This window comes from Bemisia tabaci, chromosome 10 (assembly GCF_918797505.1).
Source record: "Bemisia tabaci chromosome 10, PGI_BMITA_v3".
Classification (NCBI taxonomy): Eukaryota; Metazoa; Arthropoda; class Insecta; order Hemiptera; family Aleyrodidae; genus Bemisia; species Bemisia tabaci.
This window is the reverse complement of record NC_092802.1, coordinates 367,928-393,940: the sequence shown is the minus strand read 5'-3', so window position 1 is coordinate 393,940 and position 26,013 is coordinate 367,928. Positions and strand designations below refer to the sequence as shown.

Sequence of the window (26,013 nt, the reverse complement as noted above, 5' to 3'; positions counted from 1 at the left end):
GGAACTTTAGGGGAATTTCGAACAAAATCATCTGAAAATTGGAAAAAAAAATATCCATATGTTTCCCAGGAAATTCGTGCTTCATCAAAGGAAATGTGGCAACGCCTGAAGGTTCATACGGCGTTTTTCCTTAGGACGGCAGAATATAAGAGCTCCTCTTCCATTTGCATGGAGGAGGGTTCGGAGAAAACAAAGGCTCTCGAAAATTGAATTCTGCGCCTGCGCGTGGCGTCGCGTCGGCGAAGCACTCTCGATTTTTCTTCCCGTTTCCTTCCCCTCCCACCCTCCCTCCCGCACCTTTTCGCGGCTCCGAAAGTGGTCGCACGCGGCGCAGGCGGCGCGCGGACCATTTTTCAAATTTCATTTTGGCCCCGACCCCTCCCCCCCCCGACCCCCGCTTCGATGCCGCCGTCTCCTGCGCCCGGCACGTCTGCAATGTGGACGGCATCCCGCGCCGAGAGCATTTGCGTGTCTCGGCCAAATAACCGGTGCATTATCGAGCTCTTGATAGAGGTCTTCCTAATTTAACGAGACCATAAAATCCGCGCCGCCGCCGGCGCCCTTGAGCTCTTCTGCCGTCCTGAGGAAAAACGTCGCGTGAACATCCACAAGTTGCCCAATTGGACGTACTTATGCGAAAAGGAACTATATCGCACGCAAACCCTGTGCACATAGTTCCTTTTAGCATAAATACGTCCGTTGAGATACGCCCTCACGTCAGGAGGTGACGAATTGGGAAGTCGTGGATGAATTAAGCGTTAAAAATTGTGGAAAGAGGTCATTTAATGTGAATTATAATCCACAACAATTTTCAAGCGAAATTCATAACAGACGAAAGTTTTCCTCAAAAATTGAAAAAGCTGTAGCTCCGAGTGGGGGGGGGGGGGGGCGTCATTGTTTGGAAAAATAACTTACAAAAGATGAAGATAACATGATTTTACAGCATACTTGAAATCGTGGCACGTTTCAAAACGTAATTTGTGAGAATGCAGGCAACCCGCAGTCAATGGCCAGTTGCAATGGGCGACATTGCCTCCGATTTGCCGGTTAGGAAAAAATAGCTCTTAAGACCCGAAATAGTCTTATCCTTGGAATCCAGAAACACGGGAAAAATTATATTGCTAATTTAACAATTTTGTAGTTAAAAAATTGTCCGACATGTTTCAATGTAGATTTTACAATTAAAAGAAATGCTAATTCAACCACCCCCGCGTGTTTAAATTAGCTTTCCATTATTGTAAATGTGCATTTGAAACATGTCGGACATATTTTTTTACAATTTAATTGTTGAAACAGCAATCCATTTTCATCGTGCTTATTAGTGCCTCATTTCTGAAATTAGATTAATTCCTACCCCGTTTAGTGGTTCATTTTACGAAATTTTACTACTCATGCACGGAAAAAATTAAATTGCTGATTTAACAATTCAATTGCTAAAAAAATGGACTGCAACGTTTCAACGTAGATTTTACAACAAATAAATGTTACTTTAACCGCTATTGTAAGCTAATTTAACCACGGGGGTGGTTAAAGTAGCATTTTTGTGTTGTAATATCTATATTGAAACATTGTAGTCACTTTTTTTGGCAATTGAATTGTTAAATGAGCAATTTGATTTTTTCCATGTTTTCTCAAAATATGGTCCCACGTACTCCTGAGAGGACAGTCATGAGACTTGAGAGAATCGCTCCGGTTGGCGGCCGTATCTGGGATGCGCCGCGGGGGCCGGGGGGTGTCGGGTCGGGGGGCGAAGATCCAGTTGCGAACTCGTTAACACTCCCCCCGGGGAGAGACAGACGAGCCGGCCCCCTTGCCCCCCCTCCCCTCCTCCGACTGGGGACGTCGATGAAAATGAAAACAATTTGAGTATGAAAGGACGAGCCCGAGCTACAAGATGAACCCTCTCCCTCTCTGTCTTTCTCTTTCATTAACTCCGCTCACAGGGCGTTCATTAAGGCAACGTCCGCCAAGTTTTAAGGTGATTCGACGGACGTCATTTTTGGTGTCAGAGCGACGTGCGATATATCGCATCGATTCCTTCCACAATTTCAGCTACTTGTCATTTTTTTCGAATTATGAGATCGCATTTCTGTGGTCATGAGATTGAAGAATTCATGTACCAAAGACAAAGAAATTCAACGTAATAAAGGCATGTTTGTTTTGGCAGGAAAAATATCGCATTCGATACTGCTATCGAAACTACAATCGAGTTCGATTTGTTTCCTCTGAAAATACCGGGCCTTTATTACGTTGAATTTCTTTGTCAAATTTGGTACTTGAATTCTTTTAGCCTCATGACAGCAAAAGCGCGATCTCAAAATTCGAAAATAATGACAAAAGGATGAAATTATGGAACGAATCTATGCGATATATCGCACCATATTCCCTCTGACACCAAAAATGGCGTCCGTCAAATAACCTTAATCACTCTTATTTGGGGCAGAGGTTTTTCAGTGGAGCTCTTGCATGTGTTGTGGATTTGCTTTTTAAGTCCTTTCCCGTACTTATGATTCCGCGAGAAACGCGATGGTGCCACTGGTTTTCTCTGAAACGAACTCTAAAGTTATAAGCATTACTTCACATGCATGAACAGACCGTAGTTATGGTTCTACATGCCTATTTTGAATGAAATTGAACGGATAGATTTGGAGATATGTCTATGTCGAAGGAAAATAGTCAAATCAGACATTTTGCCAAATGCCTTAGGTAAATAGTCAACTATTTTTACCTCGATTGAAATTTTGATTATTTTACCCTAATTTTAGACAAAATAATTCGTTGCTTTTGTAAGAAAGACTTCTCTGTAAAAATATGCAGCATATAATAGTATTTGAAACGAATTTAAGATCGGGAATGCACAGTTATCATGAAATTTTCAGCAAGCCATGAAAACATACATTTTTTTCAAATTTTAACATTTAAATGCAATAGAGGCATGTAAAAAGGAAGGAACAAGGATAGTTCACGGATTTGAAGAGTCTCATTCTTCCCAAAATATTGAAAATCCGTGAATTCCTCGACATAATTTACAGAGTTCCGTAAACTGTCAAAATTTGACTACCGGCATAGGCATTTTATAAAATGCCTGATTTGACTAGTTGCCTTCGACATACACACAGAACTGTGGTACGCCGGACGGACGGACACACAGTTTTTAATTAATGTTTTTTTTTTTTTTTTTACTCTCAGGTACTATAAAACACCTAGAAATGATGAAGCTTCACTTGTTTTTCTCTCTTTTTTTTGTTGTTGTTGTTGATAACAATACCTCCTTCGTCCGCAAGGGGAACGAGAGTGTAAACCGCACTCAAAGTTTGAGGCCGTAATGGTGGGGATATCCATCGCTACACTGAGAGTTCACCTCTGTGTAAAGGCAAACTCTCTATGCAACAATAGGGAGAACATACATTAGCAGGGTTGCCGGAGTTCCAACTTTGGAGCCCTCAAACAAAGTGGCAACCCCTGCTAATGTATTTTCTCCCTTGTGTGAGCATGGAGAGTTCGACTATAGTCAGGGGGCATACGTGTCCCCATCTGCCTAATTGTGAAGAAATGGTGCATGATAGCTCAATCTCTTCTTTTTGATGTCCAGAAAAAGAATATCCATGATGGCTTTCTCAAATTTCATGCGGACCCCCTCAAATTCAAGATGGCGGCCAAGACGGCGGTTGGGGGGGGGGGGGATTTCGAATTCTCCCACTCACGTCGAGTGAGGTATCGATTCTAGTGTAATTCTTCGCGTAAAATCCGATTTCACGATCAAACATTTCTTTAGAGGTAGTGGTTTGGCTAAAATTCAAAATGGCGGCCAAAATAACGTTTCAGGACCAATATATTGATGTGTAGCTTTCGGTGCAGAGTGAGGTGTCAAACATGATGTTTTTGGGGTCGTAGAATCCAAAAATGAGGTCCATTTTACGCTCCAGCTCCCAGAAAGCTCTGAAATCAAAGATGACGGCCAAGATACTAGGTATGGAGATGGACTCTCCACGCAGCGTGGGATGTCCTCCCTGTTCCAACCTGAACTTGGAGAGCTATTCTTGAGCTTGGAAGTTGATTGCAGAGAAAACCGGTAGCACTATCGTGTTTCTCACGAAATATTACATAAGAAATTGTACTTTAATCGCAAATCCCTCACACATGCAAGAACTACCCTGTGATGCAATTCAACGTCCCATCTCTTTTAGCACATGATTCAACTAAATTACACCTGACTTATTCTTCAGAATATTAGACATTGTTTGCTGACAGAAAGGATGTAATTCCAACGAGCCTGTGTACTTTAATCCAAATCGACTTTTAAGAAAATCAGAAAAAGTTTAGAGGCTAAATTCATTTAGAGGCTATTCTAGAGAAACGATGTTTCGAATGAAATCGGTTACGGCCGATTAGGAAAGGAAGTACGAACGCAGTTCGGGTCTAAATCTGATGCTACTACTGCTTTCCTTAGTCAAGAAAAAAATGGAAACTGAGCTCTTTTTGAATTTATTTAAAAGCTAGTTAAAAACTAATTGGACTGCATTTTGCAAATTAGCGAACTACAATTTCTGGCTCACTTAAAAAACAATGTGTGTACCATTGGTTCCCCAATCACAAACGTGTTTTTACGGGTGAGCCAGACATTCTGGTTCCGAATTGCAAAATGTAGTCCAAAAGAGAGTTTGCAGGTGTCTGAAATTTTGTTAGTTTCATATTTAAAATGATACTACTAGGAAAACTGAGTAAGAGGATATCCTTGGTTTCTAAATTGAACAATTATTGGAGAAAATATGACAAAATAACTAATCTGCTAAAATACATGCGTTTACATGGAAAATGCCGCCAGATGACGTCATAAGGCGGCATATTTTCTCAGTTTAAAATCTATTTTTCTCCAATTTCCTATGTCAGAAAAATATTGTGAAAAATATTATGCGAACTCAGCTCATTAGGCACTCTCAAATGAAGCGATAAAATTTTTGTGTGCAAATTCTCTAGAACAATAACTAGAACTCTATGGTTTTCGAATGCTTCATGACAAAGTCCCCGATGAAATGCTTCCGAAAATCGTAGATTTGTAACAAATTCTAACACATTTTCCAGCTCCAGATTTTCCTAACCACCCACAACTTGCACCTTACAAAAATCCTGAAAACGGACGACAAGAATTTTTCGCGGCACCCTGTGGCTCTTCCTCAATCTACCTCCTCTTGTTGTGCGGGTATTGATACGCCGCACAGAGGATCGAGTCAATTAGAGACGTCGGGCATAAAATTGTTGACGAAAACCGCAAAATTTTGATGTTTATCTCGTCTCATTATAAACTTCAAAGGGTGCTTCTGGAAGAAAATTTCACGAGGAAACCAATGGAACCACTTTTGGAACCTCAAAGTTTTGTATGAACGGAGTTACAAGCGTTTAAAGTTTCCGAATTTTGTCCGACCTGTCCTGCTGGCTCGATCCCGTTGTGCGCCGTTACTGCTCGGGCTTGCTAGAGCAAGAGCGCGCGCACCCACTATCCATCCACAGAGAGGAAGGGAGGTTCACCCGGGGGGGAGGGGGGGGGGGCAGCGGCATATCTTCCGTTTTTACAATTGGACGATTAATTACCATCTCACCTTTCCAGGCTCTCGACGGGCTACATGCCGGCCGGGGCGAGGGGGAGGGGGGGGGGGGGGTTCTGAGCACTGGACAAGAGGTCCCCGGGGTCAGCTCGCTCCGCAGGTCCAATGCCCCATGCCAATTTGTCTTCGGCCGGGGCGGGCCTCGAGCTTAAGGGGTCTCCGATGAAGGGATTCGGAGAGCTCCATCGACGAGGAAGACGTCCAGGATTTTCGAAGGTGATTTCAAGGTTGTCTCATCCTCGAAATTCTTTTGAGGGAGCTCTTTTGCTGAAACCAAGGTCAATGGACTCGACAGCGGGCTGGTTGTTGAAAATGGTAGACAAAGCTATAGACAAAGAAGACAAAAGGATATGGAGAGATCCTATTGGTGGAGGCGGGTAGTTACAATGGACATAGGAGGACGGTAATAGACTGACTCACGGCAACCCACGAGAGACCCAATTGCTAGTCCATCATTTTTCTCCTTAGTCTATAAGAACCACCCAGTTCAACCAAAAGGATCGCTGCATACTCCCTATGTCTCTTTTGTCTATCGTTTTGTCCATCAATTTCAATAATCAGCCCGCAGAGCTTGAATAAAAACCTTCAGCAGGCTGATCATTGAAATTGATAGAGAAAGCGATGGACAACATAGGCGGATCGAGACACCACGAACGGGGGAACGTAAGGGTGGCCAGGAGCCTTCCCCAGAGAAATTTGAATTTTTAAAGCATCTAATATGCAGTTTCAGTCAGTTTCATCAAGGCTCATTACCAAATGTATGCGTCTTTCTTTCTTCTTTCTCCTTCTCTCTTCTTCCTCCTTTTTTTCGGACGAACCGAGATTTGTGGCTCGGGAGCTTCACCATCCTTATAGGACTTCCTTTGGATAGAGGCTGTTCAAGGGACAACTACGAGTATGACCCTAAAAGTGACCGGAATAGAATGTAAGTTAGTAAAAAAAAGTGCCTCGATAGCGAATGTTGGGAGGTTGACGAGTTATGCGGGTTGCAGCTGTTTTGATAAGGAGTCCTCGGGGTCTTGGGTGCGAGCTTGACTCGTAGTAGGTGTGAGACCAGAGCACGAGCGCCGACTTGTACGTACTCTCACGGCAAGCTCGACCTCTGATAACCGTTTCGCTCTGGTCACCTACCTAACCTTCTCAAGTTCATTTACTCCCCCGCCTCCCCTCCCCCGCCTCCCCCATCACTCTCCCGGTTCGCATCCAGGCGTGCTGCCAAACCTCCGCTTCCCACTAACGGTCCTCAAAGTTCCCGTCCTGGGAATCTAAGCTCAGCACATTAAAACTTCTCATTGTGGAATCCTTCCCATCAACGGTACATATTTCCACCCAAAATGAACCATTATTAAGGTGATTCTAGGTCATTTGGGGACAAGATCCGCCACTAGATGCGCTGCATCACGGTTCAATGCAATCTACATGGTGTAATCGTTTGTTAAGGGTGACGTTCTCCTTCAATGGGTGATTAGATAAGGTCTGAATTAGTAGAAACTTCACATGTGTCCTCTTCAAAATCTTACGCAAGACACGATTTCCACAACGGGAAGATTGGAAACCGACTCCTGAACAATAGGTTCACAAGCATTTTTGACAAAAATGAAATGAGTGTTAGATCATACAAATGACGTCATTAGTATATTTGCCATTTAACAATTGTTAATTGTAGACATCGATATCTTGTTTACGAGTTGATTTCTAGACTTCTCGTTATGTGACTCGTTTTTCTCGTGAAATTTTGAATAAGAGACAGTGTTACGAGGTGCTTTAACTCATACGTTCACTGAAAAAAATGGTATGCTGTTTTAGCACGCAGGATGTCAAAAAAATGTCACGCAAGTGAATTTGCATTCACAGAATGTAAAATTAACTGCGGGGGCAGTAAAGGCAGCATCTTGGGATCACCAGACACATTTTGGACATCCTAGGTGCTAGAACAGCATATTATTTTTTTCATTCCAGATCTAAAATAGATCCTCCGTGCCGAAATGGTCGGTTCCTTGGAAATAACGGAACAGCTAGCTCCAATATCAAGCTGCCAACTGTAGGTTTAATCATAAAAGTGACGACTGCTGTTAAGCAGGGGCGGATCCAGCAATTTGGCAACACGGGATATCCTCCATTTAAACCTATGTTAAATAATCGATTTTTGTCGGAGCACCTGGCCCCTTCAAGAATCGATACATTTTCATAGGATTAAATGGAGAAAAAAACAATGTTGCGAATTTGCTGGATCCGCCGATCCTGTTGAGTCTGCAAAAATTGGGAGACTTAAACGCACGAGAAGAAAAGAAAATGACTTTACAGCAAACTTTATAGTTCTTGTTAGGTTGAAAGAGTATGCAAGAAAGTAAATGCAATGAGTGGAAGGTCAACAAATTAGTGTACGCCGTAATTTAGAATTTTTATTTTACATGACGTACAATTGTGAAAGCATTTCGGGGTGCATACTTCAATTTTTTTCAAAAACTGCACCTAAGCATGTTGTCCTCCCCCTGAAGCCCCTTAATAGAACCGATTATTTTCCAAATCACGTAAGCGCCAAAATTGCGAATGCAAGAAAAACAAGAAAATCCGTTTTATTCGCTTTGTTGAAGATCTGCGAATTTCAAAATGTATGTTCTTTTAGAAGGCTATTTTGAAATCGATCATACCAGAGAAAACGAAGAAAAAACAACCTCTCTACCACCAAAATAGAGCTTGGCGCTTACGTGATTTGGAAAATAATAGGTTCAATTTAGGATGGTATAAATATTATTTCACATGAGCTAACATTATGGATGCATTTCGGGGTGCACACCTTAACTTTTTCAAAAACTGCACCTAAGCATCTTGTCCTCCATCTAAGCCCCTTAGTTATGCTGCATACAATTGCATGGATACTGAAAAAAAAGATTGGAAGAATTTATCATTCCTTCACGCTGTATTTCTCAGAGCGTGAAAGAACGGTAAATTTTACCATTCTTCAAGTCGATTCTGCCGAAATTTACCATTCCTTTACACTAAATTCACACAGCGTGAAAGAACGGTAAATGCTACCGTCGATTCTGCCAGAGGAATGGATACCTGTAGCAGTATATAGTAACGTTTTTTACCTTTCTTCCGGCAGAATTGACTCTAAATTGACGCTGTGTGAAATACAGCGTGAAAAAATGGTAAATTCTACCAATCTTTTTTTTCAGTGTAAGATTCTCACTGCAGAGTATCTAAAATATACAATCTTCGAGCTCGATTTTTTTTCAAAAATCTCAGCTACGATTCTTGGGCTGTATGCGGCACATGCATGAGCGTACGGTCTGCGTGCGTCCTGCGTGACGTCAAACGGCCAGAATAGGGGAGAAATTTGGGCGTCGCATCGGCGTGAGCGCGGGTCGGACGGGCAACAGCGCCGCTTTTAAATCGCGGCTTCACGCTCGGCTTACTGATTAATTATACACAAAGACATTCTCACGCACACACACGCACAGCGTCCGCACTTGCAACTCAAGAACCCGCCAGCAAATCTCCTCACGGCTGTTGCCGGGCTCATGCAGATCCCTCTGTCCAAAAGGAGGACTCCACCAACCAGCCGGCTGATTATTGAATTTGACAGACAACGCGATAGACAAGAAGACATTGGGACTACGGAGCAATCCTATTGGTTGAAATGGAGAATTTGCATGCAAATTTTATATTGCTTCATCTGAAAGTGCGCAAAGAAATGATTTCACAGTATGTTTTATAGTTTTTTCTGATATGGGAAATAGTATAAAAATAAATTTAAAAGTGAGAAAATGCACCGCCTAGTGACGTCATCTGGCGGCATTTCCCATTTAAACACATGTATTTTAGCAGATTAGATCATTTTGTCATATCTCCTCCAGTAATTGTTCAATTCATGAACCAAAGGTATCCTCGCGTTTAGTCCACTCGGTAGTTTCCACTTTAACACGAAATAAATCTTTTAGACACCTGCAAATTCTCTATTGGTGGTTCCTACAGAACAGACTAATGGAGAAAATTATGGACTAACTTTAGTTTCTCGAGGGTTGCCATTAGTTGGTCTATTGCCTACCCTATTGGTCCATTTCAACTACCCACTTCCACCAATAGGATCCTTCCATATACCTTTTGTCTTCTTCGTCTATAGCATTGTCTATCAATTTCAATAATCAGCTCACAGGTGGCTTCAAGGAACGCTTCTTGGTGGAAAAGGTTGCTACCCCAAAGCAGGGCGGCATGAGAGGAAGGAGACTTATGAAAGAGTGGAAAAGTGGTATTTCATGAGGCTAAGAAATTTTTGAAAAATACCGAGAATTAATTTCAGGGGCAAGGTATGCAAAGCCCGCACTACAGAAAAATACAAACAAAACAAAAAATCCTTCATTTTTTCATCCAACTTTGAATATTTCTTCCATTTCACACCGCACGAGTACTAAACACAGTTAACAACGCTTCTTGACAATTCTTGGCAGTGTTTGATAATCCGTGACGAGAGATTTATTTTTCAATCATTCGCATACTTCTGATATTTTCGAACTTTTCCGCGAGAAATTTCAAAATTTTATTTTTAATGAAATTTTGTCACCTAGCCCGAAGACAATTCGAAGTAAAGTTAATTTTTTTGGATTTCTCATCGATCTGAGAGACTTACTTTAAAGAAACTTCAAAGTAGTCGAGTGGAAGTAACACAGTCTTCTGAAAGGGGATTTTGTGGATATGAGCGGACACAAAATCTCGAATAGATATCTATTGGTGCGAAAAAAGGATTACAGATATCCTGGGTAGAACCGATTTTGGCCAAGACCTTCCGCATCGAACAACTTTCAATTTTTTTTTTTTTTTTTTTTTTTTTAAAGAAATTTTATTTAAATATATCGTAACTACTACAAGTGTTTCTTGTATCTATCTACGTGGCTTAAAACTAAAACTTAACAAACTGCATTAATTTTATATGTTAACGTTAGATAATACTATGATTCAACTTTCAGTTCAGAGCATTAATGGTGGCCGGGAGACAAAAACTCGGAAAAATTTGGAAATCGTGGAAGATTCTGGAGAAATTTTTACGGGTGGGTTTAATATCAGATGGGCAATTAAAATTTGTGCTCCTTAAAAATTGTTTCTACATTAAATTTTACCGTTTGTGTGCTCGTAAAAACTAAGAGTAATTCTGAGCAAAAAAGACAAAATTAAACGCAAAAAAAAAAAAAAAATTAAGTTTGAAAATCATTATGAGCCGTGTAGGAATGGCAACACTGGTATGTAACAATGATAGCCGCGCGGTGTACGCAGGCACGCATGCGGACTGCGCGCAGTGGCGGAGGGGAGGGGCAGAAGAGGCTAATTACAGGCCCTGTTGCCGCTCTGAGCGAAATTCTGCACAAAACCCCACGGAAGCACACGAAAACTATAGAATTAGGATTTATGAAGGATGTGGCAACAGCGATTTAAGATGTGATTGAACCTATGCGGTGTGCATCGTCGGTGGAAAAACGCGAGTGCATGTACACGATGCATTAAAGCACAGCTACGAGGAAACCGAAAACCCCAAGATGTTGCCCTCCGATGTGCCTAAAAATACTCACGCCCAGAAAAGGCATGGAAAGAAGCTTTGCGTCCTCAGTTCGCCGCTTCGCGGTAAAACAGAAAATGACAAGGGGGGGGGGGGGGGTAAGACACTTCAACTACACGCCTGCAGCCTGACTGTTGAAATTTATGTCGGCACGAAAAGAATCGAAAATCGATGGACAACTCGAAAATTTGGAGGTCAGGTTTGATCACTTGATCAGGTCATGTAGCTCTTAGGGCCCAAAAAAACAGGCAACCTATGAACTTGAATTATCCAGTGGTACTAATTTTCACATTTCAACTATTTACACTCATCAAAAATTATAGAAGCACGTATACAACTTTGATTTCGCTGACATTTTCTCAGTTTCAAAGTTTTAATCCTTAAAGACGCTTGTTTGTTATGCACTGTCGGCCATATTGAGTGATCTTCCAAATGCATGCATATAGGTTGGCAGCGGCACTTTTCTAGTGATTTTCGTTTTTCAAGTTGTCTCCCTTTCAGGCCCTAAGAGCTACATAAATCGAGTTGTCCATACTCTCCCCGTAGAGGTACTCTAATACTACGCAGCGTAGATAGGGCTGTGTCTTGTTTCATCTCGTCGAAAAAGCCACATGCACCGATAAAAATATTTGCATTCTTGTGTTACTTCTCGTTAATATAGGAAGTAAAACGCAAACCAACTAAAATTTTTTGTTGATTTTGGTAGTTGTTTGTGAAAAGAGCGCAGAAAACAATGGGTTTCGGCGGTAGCACTTGAAAACTGAGCTTATATTAACTAAAGTTTTTGAGTTCAAAAGAATTGGTGCTCGCCAATAGGGAAAAGGACCTTGGTCCAGAAAACTCAAGATAGATTAAAGTAGCCGACTATCTTTCTACCTATTCGTCTGGCTAGCAAAACTGGGAGAATATGACTTCATGGTCATAGAATCCAAACCGAAAATACAAATAAATCAAACCGTTTTAAGAACGTCTTGTTCAATGACAAATGCCACGGTCAGTAAATGACTTGTCTTGGGATATTCAGTTCCTGCCATAGACTTATTTTTCGCATAATTACAACACGACGTCGGTAAAAACTGAAGCGCGCGCTAAGTAAAACAAAGCAACGAGCAAAAGGCCACTCGTTTGTTTCACACAATTCCTACGAGTTAAGAGCAAGGTTGCACTGTGCGTTATTAAGAAACTAGTTTTTGTAAAATTAGACAATAACCGCTAACATTGAAATCCCAGAATTTCTGGTGAATCGAAGATCCTTCACGATAAAACGAATGTACGCCGTACAATTAATTCTATTTTCCAACGCGATAAGTACCATAAATTAGACGAATCCCTTGCGAGGACCCATTTCTCAAGTTATACAGCTGAATTTTTCTCGAAGTTGGCAAATTGTCATTTTTATTGTCCTATTCGCAGTCGCCTAGACTTGATTCCAAGGTTGCCAAATTGACGCACACAATCAATTCATTTTAAAAGAATGTACCTGTTCAATTTTAATCTGAAATGTGTCTGATTTTTGCGTGAAATCTGAGGAAAAATCAGAAGAAATGCCCAAGACGCTCTTGCTAAATGCGCAATTTCCGAGGGGAGATTAGGCAACATTGAAATGGAGTTACTTTCTTTCGCAAAGGAAACGGCGTATATCCTGTGTCACACTATCAAAATACTCCTTCAAAATGGCAAGGTCAAGTGCTGTGATTCGTCCAAGTCATCGGATAAGCCAATCACAACACCTGGCCTTGATATTTTGATGGCTAGCTTTGATAGTGTGACACAGGCTTATCATGAAGGCTTCGTTAGACTTCTCTTCATCATAATGTATACCATATGGGACCTCCGAAGAAGAAAAGCTGTTTAAGGAACAACTGAACTGCGAATTTTAGTTTTCCAAAAGTTTACATTTTCGAGCCCCTTAGTAGATGAGTCTAATTAATTAGTTTTCCTCATTATTGAAGCATTCTAATTGGCTGCGAGGTAATCACCAAGACTAAGACAAACTCCCGAAAACGCAGTTCATTTTTCAAATTCTTAAAAATTACTAGCACGACAGTTTGTTGATATGACGTATATCAGTGAAGCAATTATTAACCAATTATCTCGCTGTTTGAGCAAGCGAGAAGGTGGTACTTCATTTTTTGGCTGTGTCTAACGTATCGGTAAAATTTTTGGTGAGTTAGAAGTATGTAGTCTTTTAACTCTTTAGGTGTCAACTTGGTGCTTACGTTAGGAATCTTTTTCTTTCAGGTATCAAGTTGGTGCTTACGTTAGGAATATTCAACTGTTTTGGTGTCAAGTTGGTGCTTACGTTAGGAATTTTTTTCTTTCAGAGATCTTACCTTTAAAAAAATGCATAGTTTGCGAGATGTAGATGGCATCCGCCTTGTTATTCTTCTTTTAATGATTTATGGTAAGATTTTCTCACTTATGCTTTTTCAGTTTATTAGCTGGTGCTAAACATGTTGAAGTGCAGAAAGGAAAACAGCGCGCGATTTAGTTCATATTTGTGCTGAAGGAGGTAGATTTTTTTTATTTACGCTTTTTCAGTTAATTAGATGATTCTAAACATGTTGAAGTGCAGAAAGGAAAGCAGCGCGCGATTTAGTTCGTTTTTGTGCCAAAAGAGGTAGTACATTCAATAAAACGATGCAAGTTTAAGTCTCAAGCACGGGATGTTAAACATTTTAGAAACGTTTTCTCAAAACCAAGTTTTTGGTGCAGTGAATTTGAAATGGCTATTTCTTCGGCTTTTTGGTGTCACATTTTTGGTATTTTTGGTGACACCTTTTGAATGGGTCACTAAAGCTTGTGTTATTAATTTAATATTCTGAAAGTACCAGGTGATGGATCACGAAGTGATTTATTGCGTAATTTTTGAGCCAAAATCCGCGGACAAGTCCGCTTTTATAAAGTCCCAAGACTCGACGGAATTGAAAACGATGACAACGGTGAAAACGGAATTGTAATCGCAAGTGAAATCGCAATGGTGGGAAAATGATGGAAGTGATGAACTTCGGCCCCAGTTAAATCCCTGTCTCTTTTCATTTTATACTCATTTTGATTCAAATAAAACGTATTTCAGTGAAATTGATGTCTATTAACTACAGACAACATGAATTAGATTCGTTTTTTTTTTTTTTTTTATTTTCAAGGTATAGTTTCGAATTTCCTGATTTTCATGTACGAGGAGTAGAGAGACATTCGACGGAAGTCGCAGAAAACCGGATATCCATGCTCGCTTCTGATCGGTGCTGGATGACATTATTCAGTTTTGCTCGAACCGAAGCGTTTTAAATGTGCGGAAAAATTGCGATTTTGAACTGCGTAAATCTCGGTTTCTGATTTTGCACTTTATCGTGTCTTAATGTGCGCATCGCGTCTTAAGCTTCTTTTACCTTTAGAAAATTGTATTTGCAAGTCAAAATGGGTCAGTTGCGCTGGTCGCAGAATCGTATTTTGATGCTTAATTCCTGTAGGTCGGCTTAAAATAATGAGATCCATCCATAAAGCAACTTTCAACATTACATATCAATCGAGATATCGCCCTTTGAAAAGTTGGGTTTATGACGTCATCCACCCCGGTAGTGACACCCTTGGTTTGTTCCACTTTGCTTTCATTAGTCAGTGTGACGCACGTTTGCACTTGCCTCGAATGAAAGCAAGGTAGAAGAAACCAAGGGTATCACTACCGCGGTGGATGACGTCATAAACCGAATTTTTCAAAGCGTGATATCGCGGTTAATATTGAACGTAGAGAGTTGCTGTTAGGACACATCTTATTATTTTTAGCTGATCTAGAACTAAGCACTGAACCACGATTCTGTGGCCAGTGCAACTGATCCGTTTGTTCGTGGTTTAGTGGCCTAATGTCCAGAGTTTTAGGGCAAAATTTGTTGTTCAAAACCTCAAACCCATTCTAGAAAGCAAACGTGGGTGATTCAACAAATTTTCCCTGACATTTTCGTCATTTTCCCTGACACTTCCGAGTTTCCCCTGACTTGTTTAAATTCCCGGACATTTCCCGGTTTTCCGTGACTTTTTAAAATTACCTGATATTTCCCGGTTTTCGCTGACTGTGGCAACCCTGATTGTCCTTTTTGTCGTTTCGGAATACGTTTTTTTTTCTCTTCTAATTTGTGTTCTTCTCTATAGAAGGGGGATGTCAAAGGGTCCGGGGGAGTATGGACGGGGACTTGCCGGGGCGAGAGCCGAATGTGAGCATAGCAACCGTCACGACACCTCCGCCTCCCTCGACGAATGAGCAATCGCCGATCGCCCTGGCGTTTCGTCAATCCACCCCGCGTCAAGCACCGGATCTCGTTTTCGACGGTCACTTCGCTTTACGGGAGGAAAACGAAATCGTCATAAGGAATAACGGCGAAACAGGTAATCTAACGCCTCTGAAAAAATGAAGCTCAGTTTTAGGGCAGAAATATGTTTTTAAGATTATTTTTTGACGTCTCTCTACAGAGGCACACCTATCCCGTGTTTTAAAAATAACTACGATCATTTGTCTGGATATTACTTACAAGCTGATTATTCGGACATGCCAATCGATATAGATGTGGTAAAACTGTAAAACTATGGTAGCCCGACACATATGACAGAAAAAAAAGAAAAAATTTAGCTGGGAAACAAGGATACAATTACACGAACAACTCGGGACATTTCGACCTGGTTTTTAGGGTTGACCCTTTTTTCGGTTGATAATGACCTGGGCAAAACGTCCCGAGCTTTTTTTTGATGTAGTAAGTATAGATCGATAGGGATTTCTTCGAATTCTTGAAGCGACGGATAACAACCAGTGGCGTGGCGTGCTTCGCGAAAAATCTATAGATCCGCTATTTAAACTATGGAAAATGATGGATAAACAGGGTGCTTGCAACGAACGAACACCTAAATAATCGATTCTTGTAAATTGGCTCTTTATTCAAGTAAGTTGTATTAATAGGCCTTCGGGCGAAGTTACTGTCTCATATCGTTCCTCCTTGTAAACAATAATAAAGAACTTTTTGGTTTAAAAAAAAAAAAAAAAAAAAAAAAAAAAAAAAAAAAAAAACATTCTTCACCACAGCTTAGAATGGGGAGATATTGTTAATCTATCGTTCACGTCTCGACACTAATAATAATGCCAGAAACATCGACCTATAGGAGCAAAATATAATAGCGACTGATGACAGCCGTTGATGACGCCATCTAGGAATTCAATTTATGACAGAGTGTAGGTGCATCTGGACTTTTTCTTCTTCATTTTCTTGAAGACTATTATAAAGCCTATTTTTTTTTGAAAATTCTGCTTCTGCCCATTCGTAAGAACAAAAATGAAAACCATTTTCTGTCTAGGTTAACCTTTTCCAAGTATTACCCTTTTTTAAAACGTTTGGTGATGATTCTTTGATTTCATATCAGCCATGATTGGAGAGAACGCGCAGAATGCTCGTGCTCCCGTCTTGAGAGGAGGGATCCTAGAGCCACTCGGCGACTTCCTTCTGGCCCAATGCCATTTCCACTGGGCTCCCGAGAGTTTCCAAGGAAGTGAACATGAGGCCAATCGACAAAAGTGAATATCCCAACATTTTTTTGCATTTAAAATTACATTGCCAAGCATTTAGATGCCATGCCGTGGCGTATTAATGTCGCAAAAAAGAATATGAAAGTGTCTGGAATTTGACGAATTTCATGTTCAAGTGAAACTACTGAGTGAACTGAACACGAAGATACCATCGGTTCATTAATCCAGCAATATTGAAGGAGATGTGAGGAAAATATCTAATTTGTTAAAATACTTGCGATTTAATGGGAAATGCCGCCAGATGACGTCACAAGGCGGTGCATTTTCTCACTTTTGTATCATTTTTTAACAAATTCCTATTACAGAAAACAATTATAAAAAATACTGCGAAATCAGCTCTTTAAGCACTCTCAGATCCAGCAAGAAAAATTTGCGAGCAAATTCTCCATTGAGAATATTCAAGTGTCTGAGACGAATTTCATGTTCAAGTGGAAACTACTGAGTAGACTGAACATGAGGATATCCTTGGTTCATAACTTGAACAATAATTGGAGTAGATATGAGAAAATTATCTAATCTGATAAAATACATGTGTTTAAATAAAAAAGCCCACCATATGACGTCACTAAGCGGTAAATTTTCTCAGTCTAAATCTATTTTAATACTCTTTCCATATCAGAAACATATTATAAAAAATACTCCGGAATGAGAGTAATTAGCACTCTCGAAAGAAGCGATGAAGAGTTGGCGTCCAAATTCTCTGTTAGGTTATGCCCGATGAATCTACTAAAAACTGAGATAATACATTTCAGAAACCCTAAACTAAAAGTCTAGTAACTATCTATCTAAAAACTAAAAAATTAAGTAAAGAAAAAGTTCAGTCCGGAGGTCAACGCTTCCCGCCTGATGATGATTGATGAGCAACAGTGACATGGCGTGCTTTGCGATACATCGATTGAGCTTCAATTTAAACCTATGGAAGTGGATCGATAAACAGGGCGTTCGCAGCGAACGCCTTAATAATCGATTCTTTACCATAACTTCAAATCGGGAAATGTCGATAATCGATCATTCACGCCTCGGCACTGATGAGCAACATGTGGAGCAGAATATCAAATGAAATTTTTTTAATAATAACTGATGATGACTCTGGGATGAGGGTTTTAGTAGTGAAGAAATGAGCATGTCGTACGAAAGAAAACGAAAAACATTCAGTCTGTCTATTAACGATACGAATGTGTAGTTGATAACTTGAGTAATATTTACAATACTCATGATGCTGTGATAGTTATACAGCGATATTATTACACTTTTTCTCCCAGTGCTGCTCAGTAACGAGAACTAAACTATTTAAATGCCGTAACTAAATTATGTCTTGGATACAATTAAACATCTAAGCAGCTGTCAACTTTTTTTATCCCCTCTTTGTGAATGCTTTGCTTAATTAATTTATCTTTGAATCTGTTTAGGTTTAGTATGGAGTCACATTTTGTACATCATAACAGTAAGTTCGGTTCAGTGGCAGAGGCTCAAGGAAAAGCTGGTGGAATCGCCGTCGTAGGATTTTTCTTGAGGGTTGGCACATTCATCCACTATTTCTTGCATTATGTTGTTATGTCACCGCATCTGAACACAACGGCTTTTAGTATTGAGACTGTTTTGGAGAGCCAAAAAGAGTTTTCCGGAAATAATCTTCAGGAAAATTTTTAATGGAAATTCAATCTATATACTCCATTCAAGATTCGTTGACCCTCATAATGAGGGCCGGATTAAGGGGGTGGCCACATGGGCCGCGGCCCATGGCGGCAAATCTAGGGGGCGGCAAATTTTGCAATTTTTTTAATGTATAGGTATAAAAAAAATCGGATTTAGAAAAAAAAATTACAAACGAGAAAAGGCTACAAAATCTCTCATTTCCTGAGAGTATAGTAATTTCTAATTTTGTCGTCTTTCAGTGGTACAAGAGACAGCACCTTTAATTAGTCGAGTCAGGAGAGAAACCAAACACACAATTTGGCCTAGAACGGCGCGACTTAGGGAGAAATGATGATGAGTACTTGAGATGAAAAGGAGAAGCCCTCGGCGCGGCAATCAGCATGTAACACATATTAACGCCTACAAGACTGCACGAATACTTCACGCATTGCATCAAACACAGTGCGGTTATTGCTGTCAGCGTGAAACGGATAGCGCCTACAAGAATGCGTGAATACTTCACGCATTGCGCCAAACACAGTGCGGTCGGCGCGGCGCGGCGGCGGAAGTTAAAATCATTGAACCAAATTTTGTGTTTGTTCTTTCATAATTTTTTCGTTCATTTCTTAAGAATGGAAGATAGGTTTACGAAATTTGACTTTCGCGCAAAGTTCCGTGACCTTTTGCTAGTAGTGTTGACAGGGCTTTCCCAAAAAAATGTGTTCAATACGAGTAAACGCGTCTTATGCACCCCTCCCCCGCTGGCATGTTCACTCGATGGTTCTCATTGATGTCTCAAAATGAATGAGAAGGGGGCGGCAAAATACAGGCGGCCCATAGGCGGCAAGTAGGAAAATCCGGCCCTGCCCTCATTTCCACCGTGATAAGAAAAATCACCGCAAGAACATTTAAACGCTTTAAATTTTCTTCCGGTATAAGAAGAACTTTCTGGCAAACTTGTAAATCGTATCCTTCTAATATTTGAGAGAACTTAACAGAGTCGCCGGATTTTGCTGAAAAGTCGGCACTTTTCACCCACTTGAACCGATGTAAAATTTGCACGTTATATTGCACAATTTGGCAACTCGGAACAGAACATGCAATTTCGTACAATTTTTTTGAAAATTCAAAGAAAAAATATTCAAAACTTCTCTCAAAATTGAATATTACATGAAAGGGAATTCGGTTGCGTCTAAATGGACAAGATTTTGCAATTTGGAATTCCAATTTCTGGCTAAGTGGCGAGGCGTGAGGGATCGATTATCGATAATTCCCCATTTAAAGCCGTGGTAAAGAATCGAATATTAAGGTGTTCGCTTTTCCATAGGTTTAAATGGCAGCAGTCGATATATCGCAAAGCACGCCACGCTACTGCAGTTTAGCAACAACGTATTCACTATTATTTTTTTACGCACGCACATACGAGTGTGTCGTAAGTGTTTTTGCAGATGGGCCGGAAACTGTAGCTCCTATTTGCAATATAAGGTCCAAATGATCATTTGATTTTCTAATTTGACACAAAAGATGAACTTGTAAATTCTAGCCTTCCGATCCAGAAGAGGATCTTACTCTATTGTGCCTAAGCTAAAAATTAAATATTTTAAACGCATTTGATCGTATTGTGACGATTTGACCCTTAAGACGATTTCAATAAAATATTCCTTGTTTGGGGCCGACCAATTTTAACAGGAACGCGCAAATTCACATTGCAAAAAAATTAAAAAATGAAAGAAAAGGTGTTGCAAGTAGTTTTGAATAGTAAAACACGAGAAAAATTATTTGAAACGTGAAAGTCGTTGTTAAAATTTTTTCTGGGCATTGAATCTTGCAGGATGTAAATTTTCGAGTTGAATTTGCAACCCTGCGGTTAAGTGACGTTTCTGCGTCGAGAAAACGAGAAAATGGAGTGCTTTGAAGATTCCAAGCACACGTGCCTTGGCATTACCTAACCGCGACTTTACTTCAACGACAGGTTGTGCCTGACGCGAACCCGAACCAAAAGTTCAATCTGATCGTGGAGAGAGTGCGACAAATTCAGGAGTTCGAGTCTGAGGTCATCGGAACTCCAGACATTTTGACGTTCGCCAAGGACGTTGCAGCTCCGCAGAACTACTTCGCGTACAACGGATCCCTCACGACTCCGCCCTTCAGTGAAAACGTCACATGGATCGTCTACCCCTCCGAGATACTCATCACCGAGGAGCAGGTTCGTCTTATTGGGTTTTTTGTTCGTTTTGTTAAAATTGGGGTGGGTAGAAAGGCTACTAGCCAAGGTTCGAACGAGAAATTTCCATTTTCACAGCCCCCCACCCCCCCTCCACTTCCGAATTTTCGAGAAAAAGAATGCCATAATTTCGTGCTGAACAAAATTTTTTATTTGCGGCACAAAATAGCACAAAATAGCACAAAATTAGCACAACTTAGGATATAATTTTTTTTAAAATTCAAAAGTGGGGGGGGGGGGGCTGTGGAAATGGACCCAAACGAGAGCGGCACGGCACACGTTCTCTCTTTAAAACGTAGAAAACATTTTACACGACAAGAAGTCCGAAAATAAAATACTGAACACTATTTCAACAAGAATTTCAACACAGATCGAATGGAAGTTACATGATACAAATGACGTCATCTGTTTTAGGCCATTGAACCAATGTTAGTTTTAATCACTGATCGATGGCCAAAGTGCGAAAGCACGTATCTTCATTGCGGTATTTCAAAATGTTCACTCCAATTCCAATGTTTTCAATAGGTGGAGGAGGAGATCAGAAGGTGCCAATTGCCTGATGATCTCTGGGAGGATAGGGGGCATTGGCGATTGGGCGTCGCAGAGCGCGAGGCTGCGCTATAAAAGCGGCTTTATGTATGTATGCTGCTATCAGAGCAGAAAAATCAAGAAAGTTCTCAAGAAAATACGTTGACTAATATTCTGATGAATAAATAAAGTATGATAGGAAGTCTGTAACGTCGCAAAAGGAGATACGTGGTTTCGCACTTTGGCCATCGTTTTAACTTGTTCAAGAGTTGATTTCCTAAATTCCTGTTGTCAAATTGTTTTCTACGTAAAATTATTTTAAGGTGGTAATATGTTGAAAAGTGCTTTAACTCATACCTTATCTACAGACCCATTCGTAACTGAAATTGCGTCTCGACAACTTCAACAAAGAAGAGTCACTGACCAAGAACTTTGGTATGACCGATTTAATTCCAAGAAGCCCGTGTCAAATCTCAAAATTCTGAGGTTTTTGGAATTTAACTTTCTTTAGTCTATTCAATGAAGACTTTTCATATTATTTTGTTAGTCTGGTCAAATCTAAGGTTTTTGGAATTTACCAATGAAACCAATTTTTCAATGAAGACAATTCCTGGTATTTTGTCAGTCTGGTCAAAGTTAATGTTTCGAAACTTTGGAAAAAAACGAAATACCTTTGTAATCAAATTCACAAATAATTAATTTGAAAATAATTTAATTTAAATCAATTGCATTCAGGTGGCACCATTCCGTCAATTGCTGCACGAGGATGGGGTTACCCCGATAACTTCCAACTGGCGTGAGCTTCAACCTTTGAATGGGAGAACGGTGCATTTCGTGTCACCTCCGGAGGAAATACAAACTGTGCGCAAACCCAGTGGATCCTTTCTCTCGAACATCTACAACAGGATCACCTCGATGATGGGTCGACCATCAGGCATTAAGGAAACCGAAGCCGCATCAGCTGGAAAATGAAGCGACATTCTTTCAAATCCTCGGGAAAAAGCGAAACTGCAGAATCGAGGAAAATTGGTCCCAAATCGAAAAATACTCATCAGAAACACATTTTAGCCCCAAGACTCTCGAAATTGAAAAAGTCTAAAATTTGAAAGTTTTAAGGCAGTTCTAATTTTTGTCGACAGAACAACACTGCCGTGCTCAGAAAGAACGTCGTATGAACATTCGAGAGTTGCCAAGTTTCCTTCAATAAAATGTTTATTTTTCAGGAAAATTATGAATATATTTCCTTGAAATTTTGAGACAATTTAGATCCAATTAGAAACAAAATTATCTGAAATATTGGCAGAAAAATATTCAAAAATGTTCCTGAAAATCAGTGATTTACTGAAGGAAATGTGGCAACGCCAGAAGGTTCATACGGCGTTTTTCCTTAGCACGGCAGAAAAGGCCTGTTGCAAAATTCAGCAAGAGCAAAGGGAAGAGATATCTCCTACAGACAGTGGCTAAAAAAATCATGGTGAGCGCATCGAAAAAGTCTCAAGTTTACCCCTAACTTGACAATCTACGTAAGAAATATGCGTTTTTTAAGCTTCCTGCATCAAAAAACGAAACTACGGCACAAGCGAACATTTCGTAAGAAAAGTTGTCCCATCCAACCTTTGCCCACTAGGATGTTACACAATATTCAACATGGCTGTCGCTTTGGTGCGCAAATCGTGAGGAAGCACCATGGTCTTCATCGACGCAAGGAAAATGTAAATATAAAGACGCCGTTTGATAATATCCCATCTCGTTACGTGCATGTACTTTGGCGCGTTGGAGAGAGCCATGTTGTCATTGCGTAGCATACAAGTCCTAAAGTTTGGGTGGAACCACTCCTCTAAACGTTCACCTGTGCCGCAGCATCGTTTTTGAAGCAGGAAGCATGAAAAAACGCAAATTGCCCTGGCAGATTATGAAGTTAGGAGTGTATTTGAGACTTTTCCGATGCACTCATTGTGATTCTGAGCCAATTTCTATAAAAAAAACAACTCCTGTTTATGTTCTGGCTGAAGTTTGTAACGGGCCCATTCATTGACTTTTCACGAATGTTTCAAGGTACGCCTAAATGGAGAAATTGCATGCAAATTTTTTACTGCTTCATCTGGAAGTGCTTAAAGAGCTGATTTCACAGGATTTTTTATAATTTTTTTCTGTTATGGAAAATAGTATATAAATAGATTTAAAAGTGAGAAAATTCATCGCCTAATGACGTCATCTGGCGGCATTTCCCATTTAAACACATATATTTTAGCAGAAGCGGTTATTTTGTTAAATCTCCTCTAATAATTGCTCAATGCTTGAGTCAAGAGTATCTTCGTGTTCAGTTCAGTCAGTAGATTCCACTTCAACACGAAATTCATCAAATTTCAGACACCTGCAAATTATCTTCCCGGAATTGTGGAGGTTTTCAATAATGTTTCAGAACCTGTCACCCTCTTGGAAAAACAATTCCTCCGATGATGGCAACCTCCGTTGAGTGCCGAAGTGCGGCTATGTCCGTCCGTGGTACCGTATGGGTCCCCCCCCCCCCCCCCCCGGACACCAAACATACACGAGTGTATTTACAGAATTAGATATGTTGGTGCTCGGTGGGAGGACGGATTGGGGGGAGTGGGGTAATAATGTGGGGGATTAGGGGGGAGGACAATACCGGGTTCAAGTCGTGATCCTGGGGGCCAAGTACGCCGTAGCGACCCCGACCTCGGGCGGGAGAGGAAGACGTCGGTCGTCGGTCCAGTCTGGAATTCCGTCAGTTATTGAACCGCGGCGAACCGCTCCCGCACCCGGGAACTTCGGGCCCCGCACAGGGTGCCCACGAATCAAAACAACATAAATACGGCATTTTCCAGTGAAGAAATATTCTGCCATGCTAAGGAAGAACGCCATATAAGCCTTCAGGCGTTGCCAAAATTTCCCTTCGTAAATTACGAATTTTCGGGAAACTTTGTAAACGTTTTTCCTCCAATTTTTCAGATAATATTGTTCGCAATTTCACCTTAATTTCCTGAAAATTCTGAGGAAAAATATCCATAGTTTTCTTCAAAAATAAACATTTTATTGAAGGAAATTTGGCAACTCTCGAATGTTCATACGGCGTTTTTTCTTAGCACGGCAGTATCACCTTGAGTACCTTGACAGAGAGAGTATGAGCATGAGGCCCCTCCACTTTCCATGGATCCGTTAGGACAATACCACCTAACCTTTCACCGCTAAAAAATAAGCTAGGAGTTGAGGTATCCTCGATAAGAACGGCTCTTCTTCAAATGTTAAGATGGAAGTACATTTTTGGAAATACTCGTTCTGTGTAGAGGTGTTTTTTATAATAATTGATTGTCTCAAATGAGAGTATCGTGGGAACTTTAAGTAAATCAAGCCTACAAGTCATAATTAAAGTCAGGCTTTCTCACCTAGGTCGGCTTCTAGCTAGGTGAAGTTTCATTATTCTTTTACGCAAGTGCAATGCTTTAAGTTCTTCATTTCCACGTGCGCGTCTTTAATTAAAGTTGTGTTGAAATTTTTGCATGTCCTTTCCATTTCGAACACTCACTCGTTTCAGCAGTCTCCCCGCGCTGGAAGGTATGGGTGGATGGTATTGGTTAGGACCCAAAAATGGAAGCGTTTTGTTTTGGATTTTGACAATCAAGGGGGATCATAGCCCACTTTTGATGATTATCACCAATTGCACTTGCTGCCAACCTTACTACATATATCCAAGATGATTTTTCTCGAAACGAGCACAGAATTAGCTATAAACTTTGTAAATACGCCGTAATGCATGTGAGTTGCAGTTCTCGTTGCGATGTGCAAATGAAACTATGCTTTGAGCCGTTTTTTATTTAAGCTTACTTACAGCGTCCGCCACGTTTGGGTCCTAAGAACTCAAGAAGCTCAAGATGGAGGATGAATAGCTCAATTTATTCAAAAATTGCACTTATGCGCCTTGTCCTCTAAGCCCCTCAAATGATTATTTTGAAAGTTTACAGACAAAGTTGGTTACAGAGATCATCTAGATCTAGGCATTCTTTTTGAATTTGAGTAAATTTCACCAAAGTGCTGGATTTTTCTTCGAAGACCAGGGGGGGTCTTTGGGTCAAACAATCGGGAGGTGGCCCAGTTGCTGATTGCCGATTTGTCACGGAGCCTCCGACCGGCAGCCCGACTTGCGCGATCGTATCTTCTTCGACAAATTAATCAATCGGAAGATCCAAGTGGTTGATCTAACTAATCACTTTCTTGTTCCATATTCTGAATGAAAATGGCGGGCGTCGAGTGGCGACTACGTACCATTGATTAATCGATCCTTAACTATTCTTAAGTGTTGGCCATTAATCAGTTTTTGCTGGGACTCCATGACTGGTATTAGCGAGAGTTGTCTTAGGTATCGCCAAAAATCAGTCGATGTATAACCTCTATCAATTCCAACTCAACTCAACTCAACTTTATCGACTTTATCAACTCCCAAGTACTTTTAATTGCGAACATAGAGCTTGATGGCAGTCACATCAGTTCCTTGGAGGCGTATGATTTCTGCTTAACAAATGATTTGGTCGTGATCGTTCTTCAGTAACATTTTTTGATGCGACTTTATCAACTTTCAAGTACTTACAATTGCATACCTAGAGATTGGCGGCGACTCAAATTGGTTCTTCTTTTGGACTTGCTTTTTTGTAGTCGGAGCGGTTTCAACTTGAAATTTTTTGATGCGACTTTATCAACTTCGAGTATGTAAAATTGCATATCTAGAGATTGAAGACGATTCACATCAGTTCCTCGTTTGGGCTAGCTTTTTTGCAACGGAAATAACTTGGTCGGAGCGGTTTTAACATCACATTTTTTGATGCGACTTTATCAACTCCCGAGTACTTAAATTTGCATACCTACAGGTTGAAGGCGATTCACACCAGTG

The 26,013-nt window shown here is 40.6% G+C and overlaps 2 protein-coding genes across 7 annotated transcripts in view; one reads left to right on the top strand and one right to left on the bottom strand.

Moving 5' to 3' along the window:
• Positions 1–26,013, bottom strand: part of LOC109038298 (cytosolic carboxypeptidase 1) — a gene marked incomplete at its 3' end in the record, with an annotated part of 338,352 nt that overhangs the window by 52,377 nt on the left and 259,962 nt on the right.
• On the top strand, positions 10,557–23,251 carry LOC140225671 (carbonic anhydrase 1-like). Its single transcript, XM_072305289.1, has 6 exons — positions 10,557–13,558; positions 15,301–15,534; positions 16,558–16,708; positions 18,130–18,235; positions 20,328–20,561; positions 21,843–23,251. The coding sequence occupies exons 1-6, from the start codon at positions 13,498–13,500 to the stop codon at positions 22,077–22,079; spliced, it is 1,023 nt and encodes a 340-aa protein (XP_072161390.1). The 5' UTR covers positions 10,557–13,497; the 3' UTR covers positions 22,080–23,251.

Coding starts and splice junctions, on each gene's coding strand:
- LOC140225671 (XM_072305289.1), top strand. CDS start 13,498: ATGCATAGTTTGCGAGATGTAGATGGCATCCGCCTTGTTATTCTTCTT. Junction 13,559..15,300: donor TCTTCTTTTAATGATTTATG/GTAAGATTTTCT, acceptor TCTTCTCTATAG/AAGGGGGATGTCAAAGGGTC. Junction 20,562..21,842: donor TACTCATCACCGAGGAGCAG/GTTCGTCTTATT, acceptor AATTGCATTCAG/GTGGCACCATTCCGTCAATT.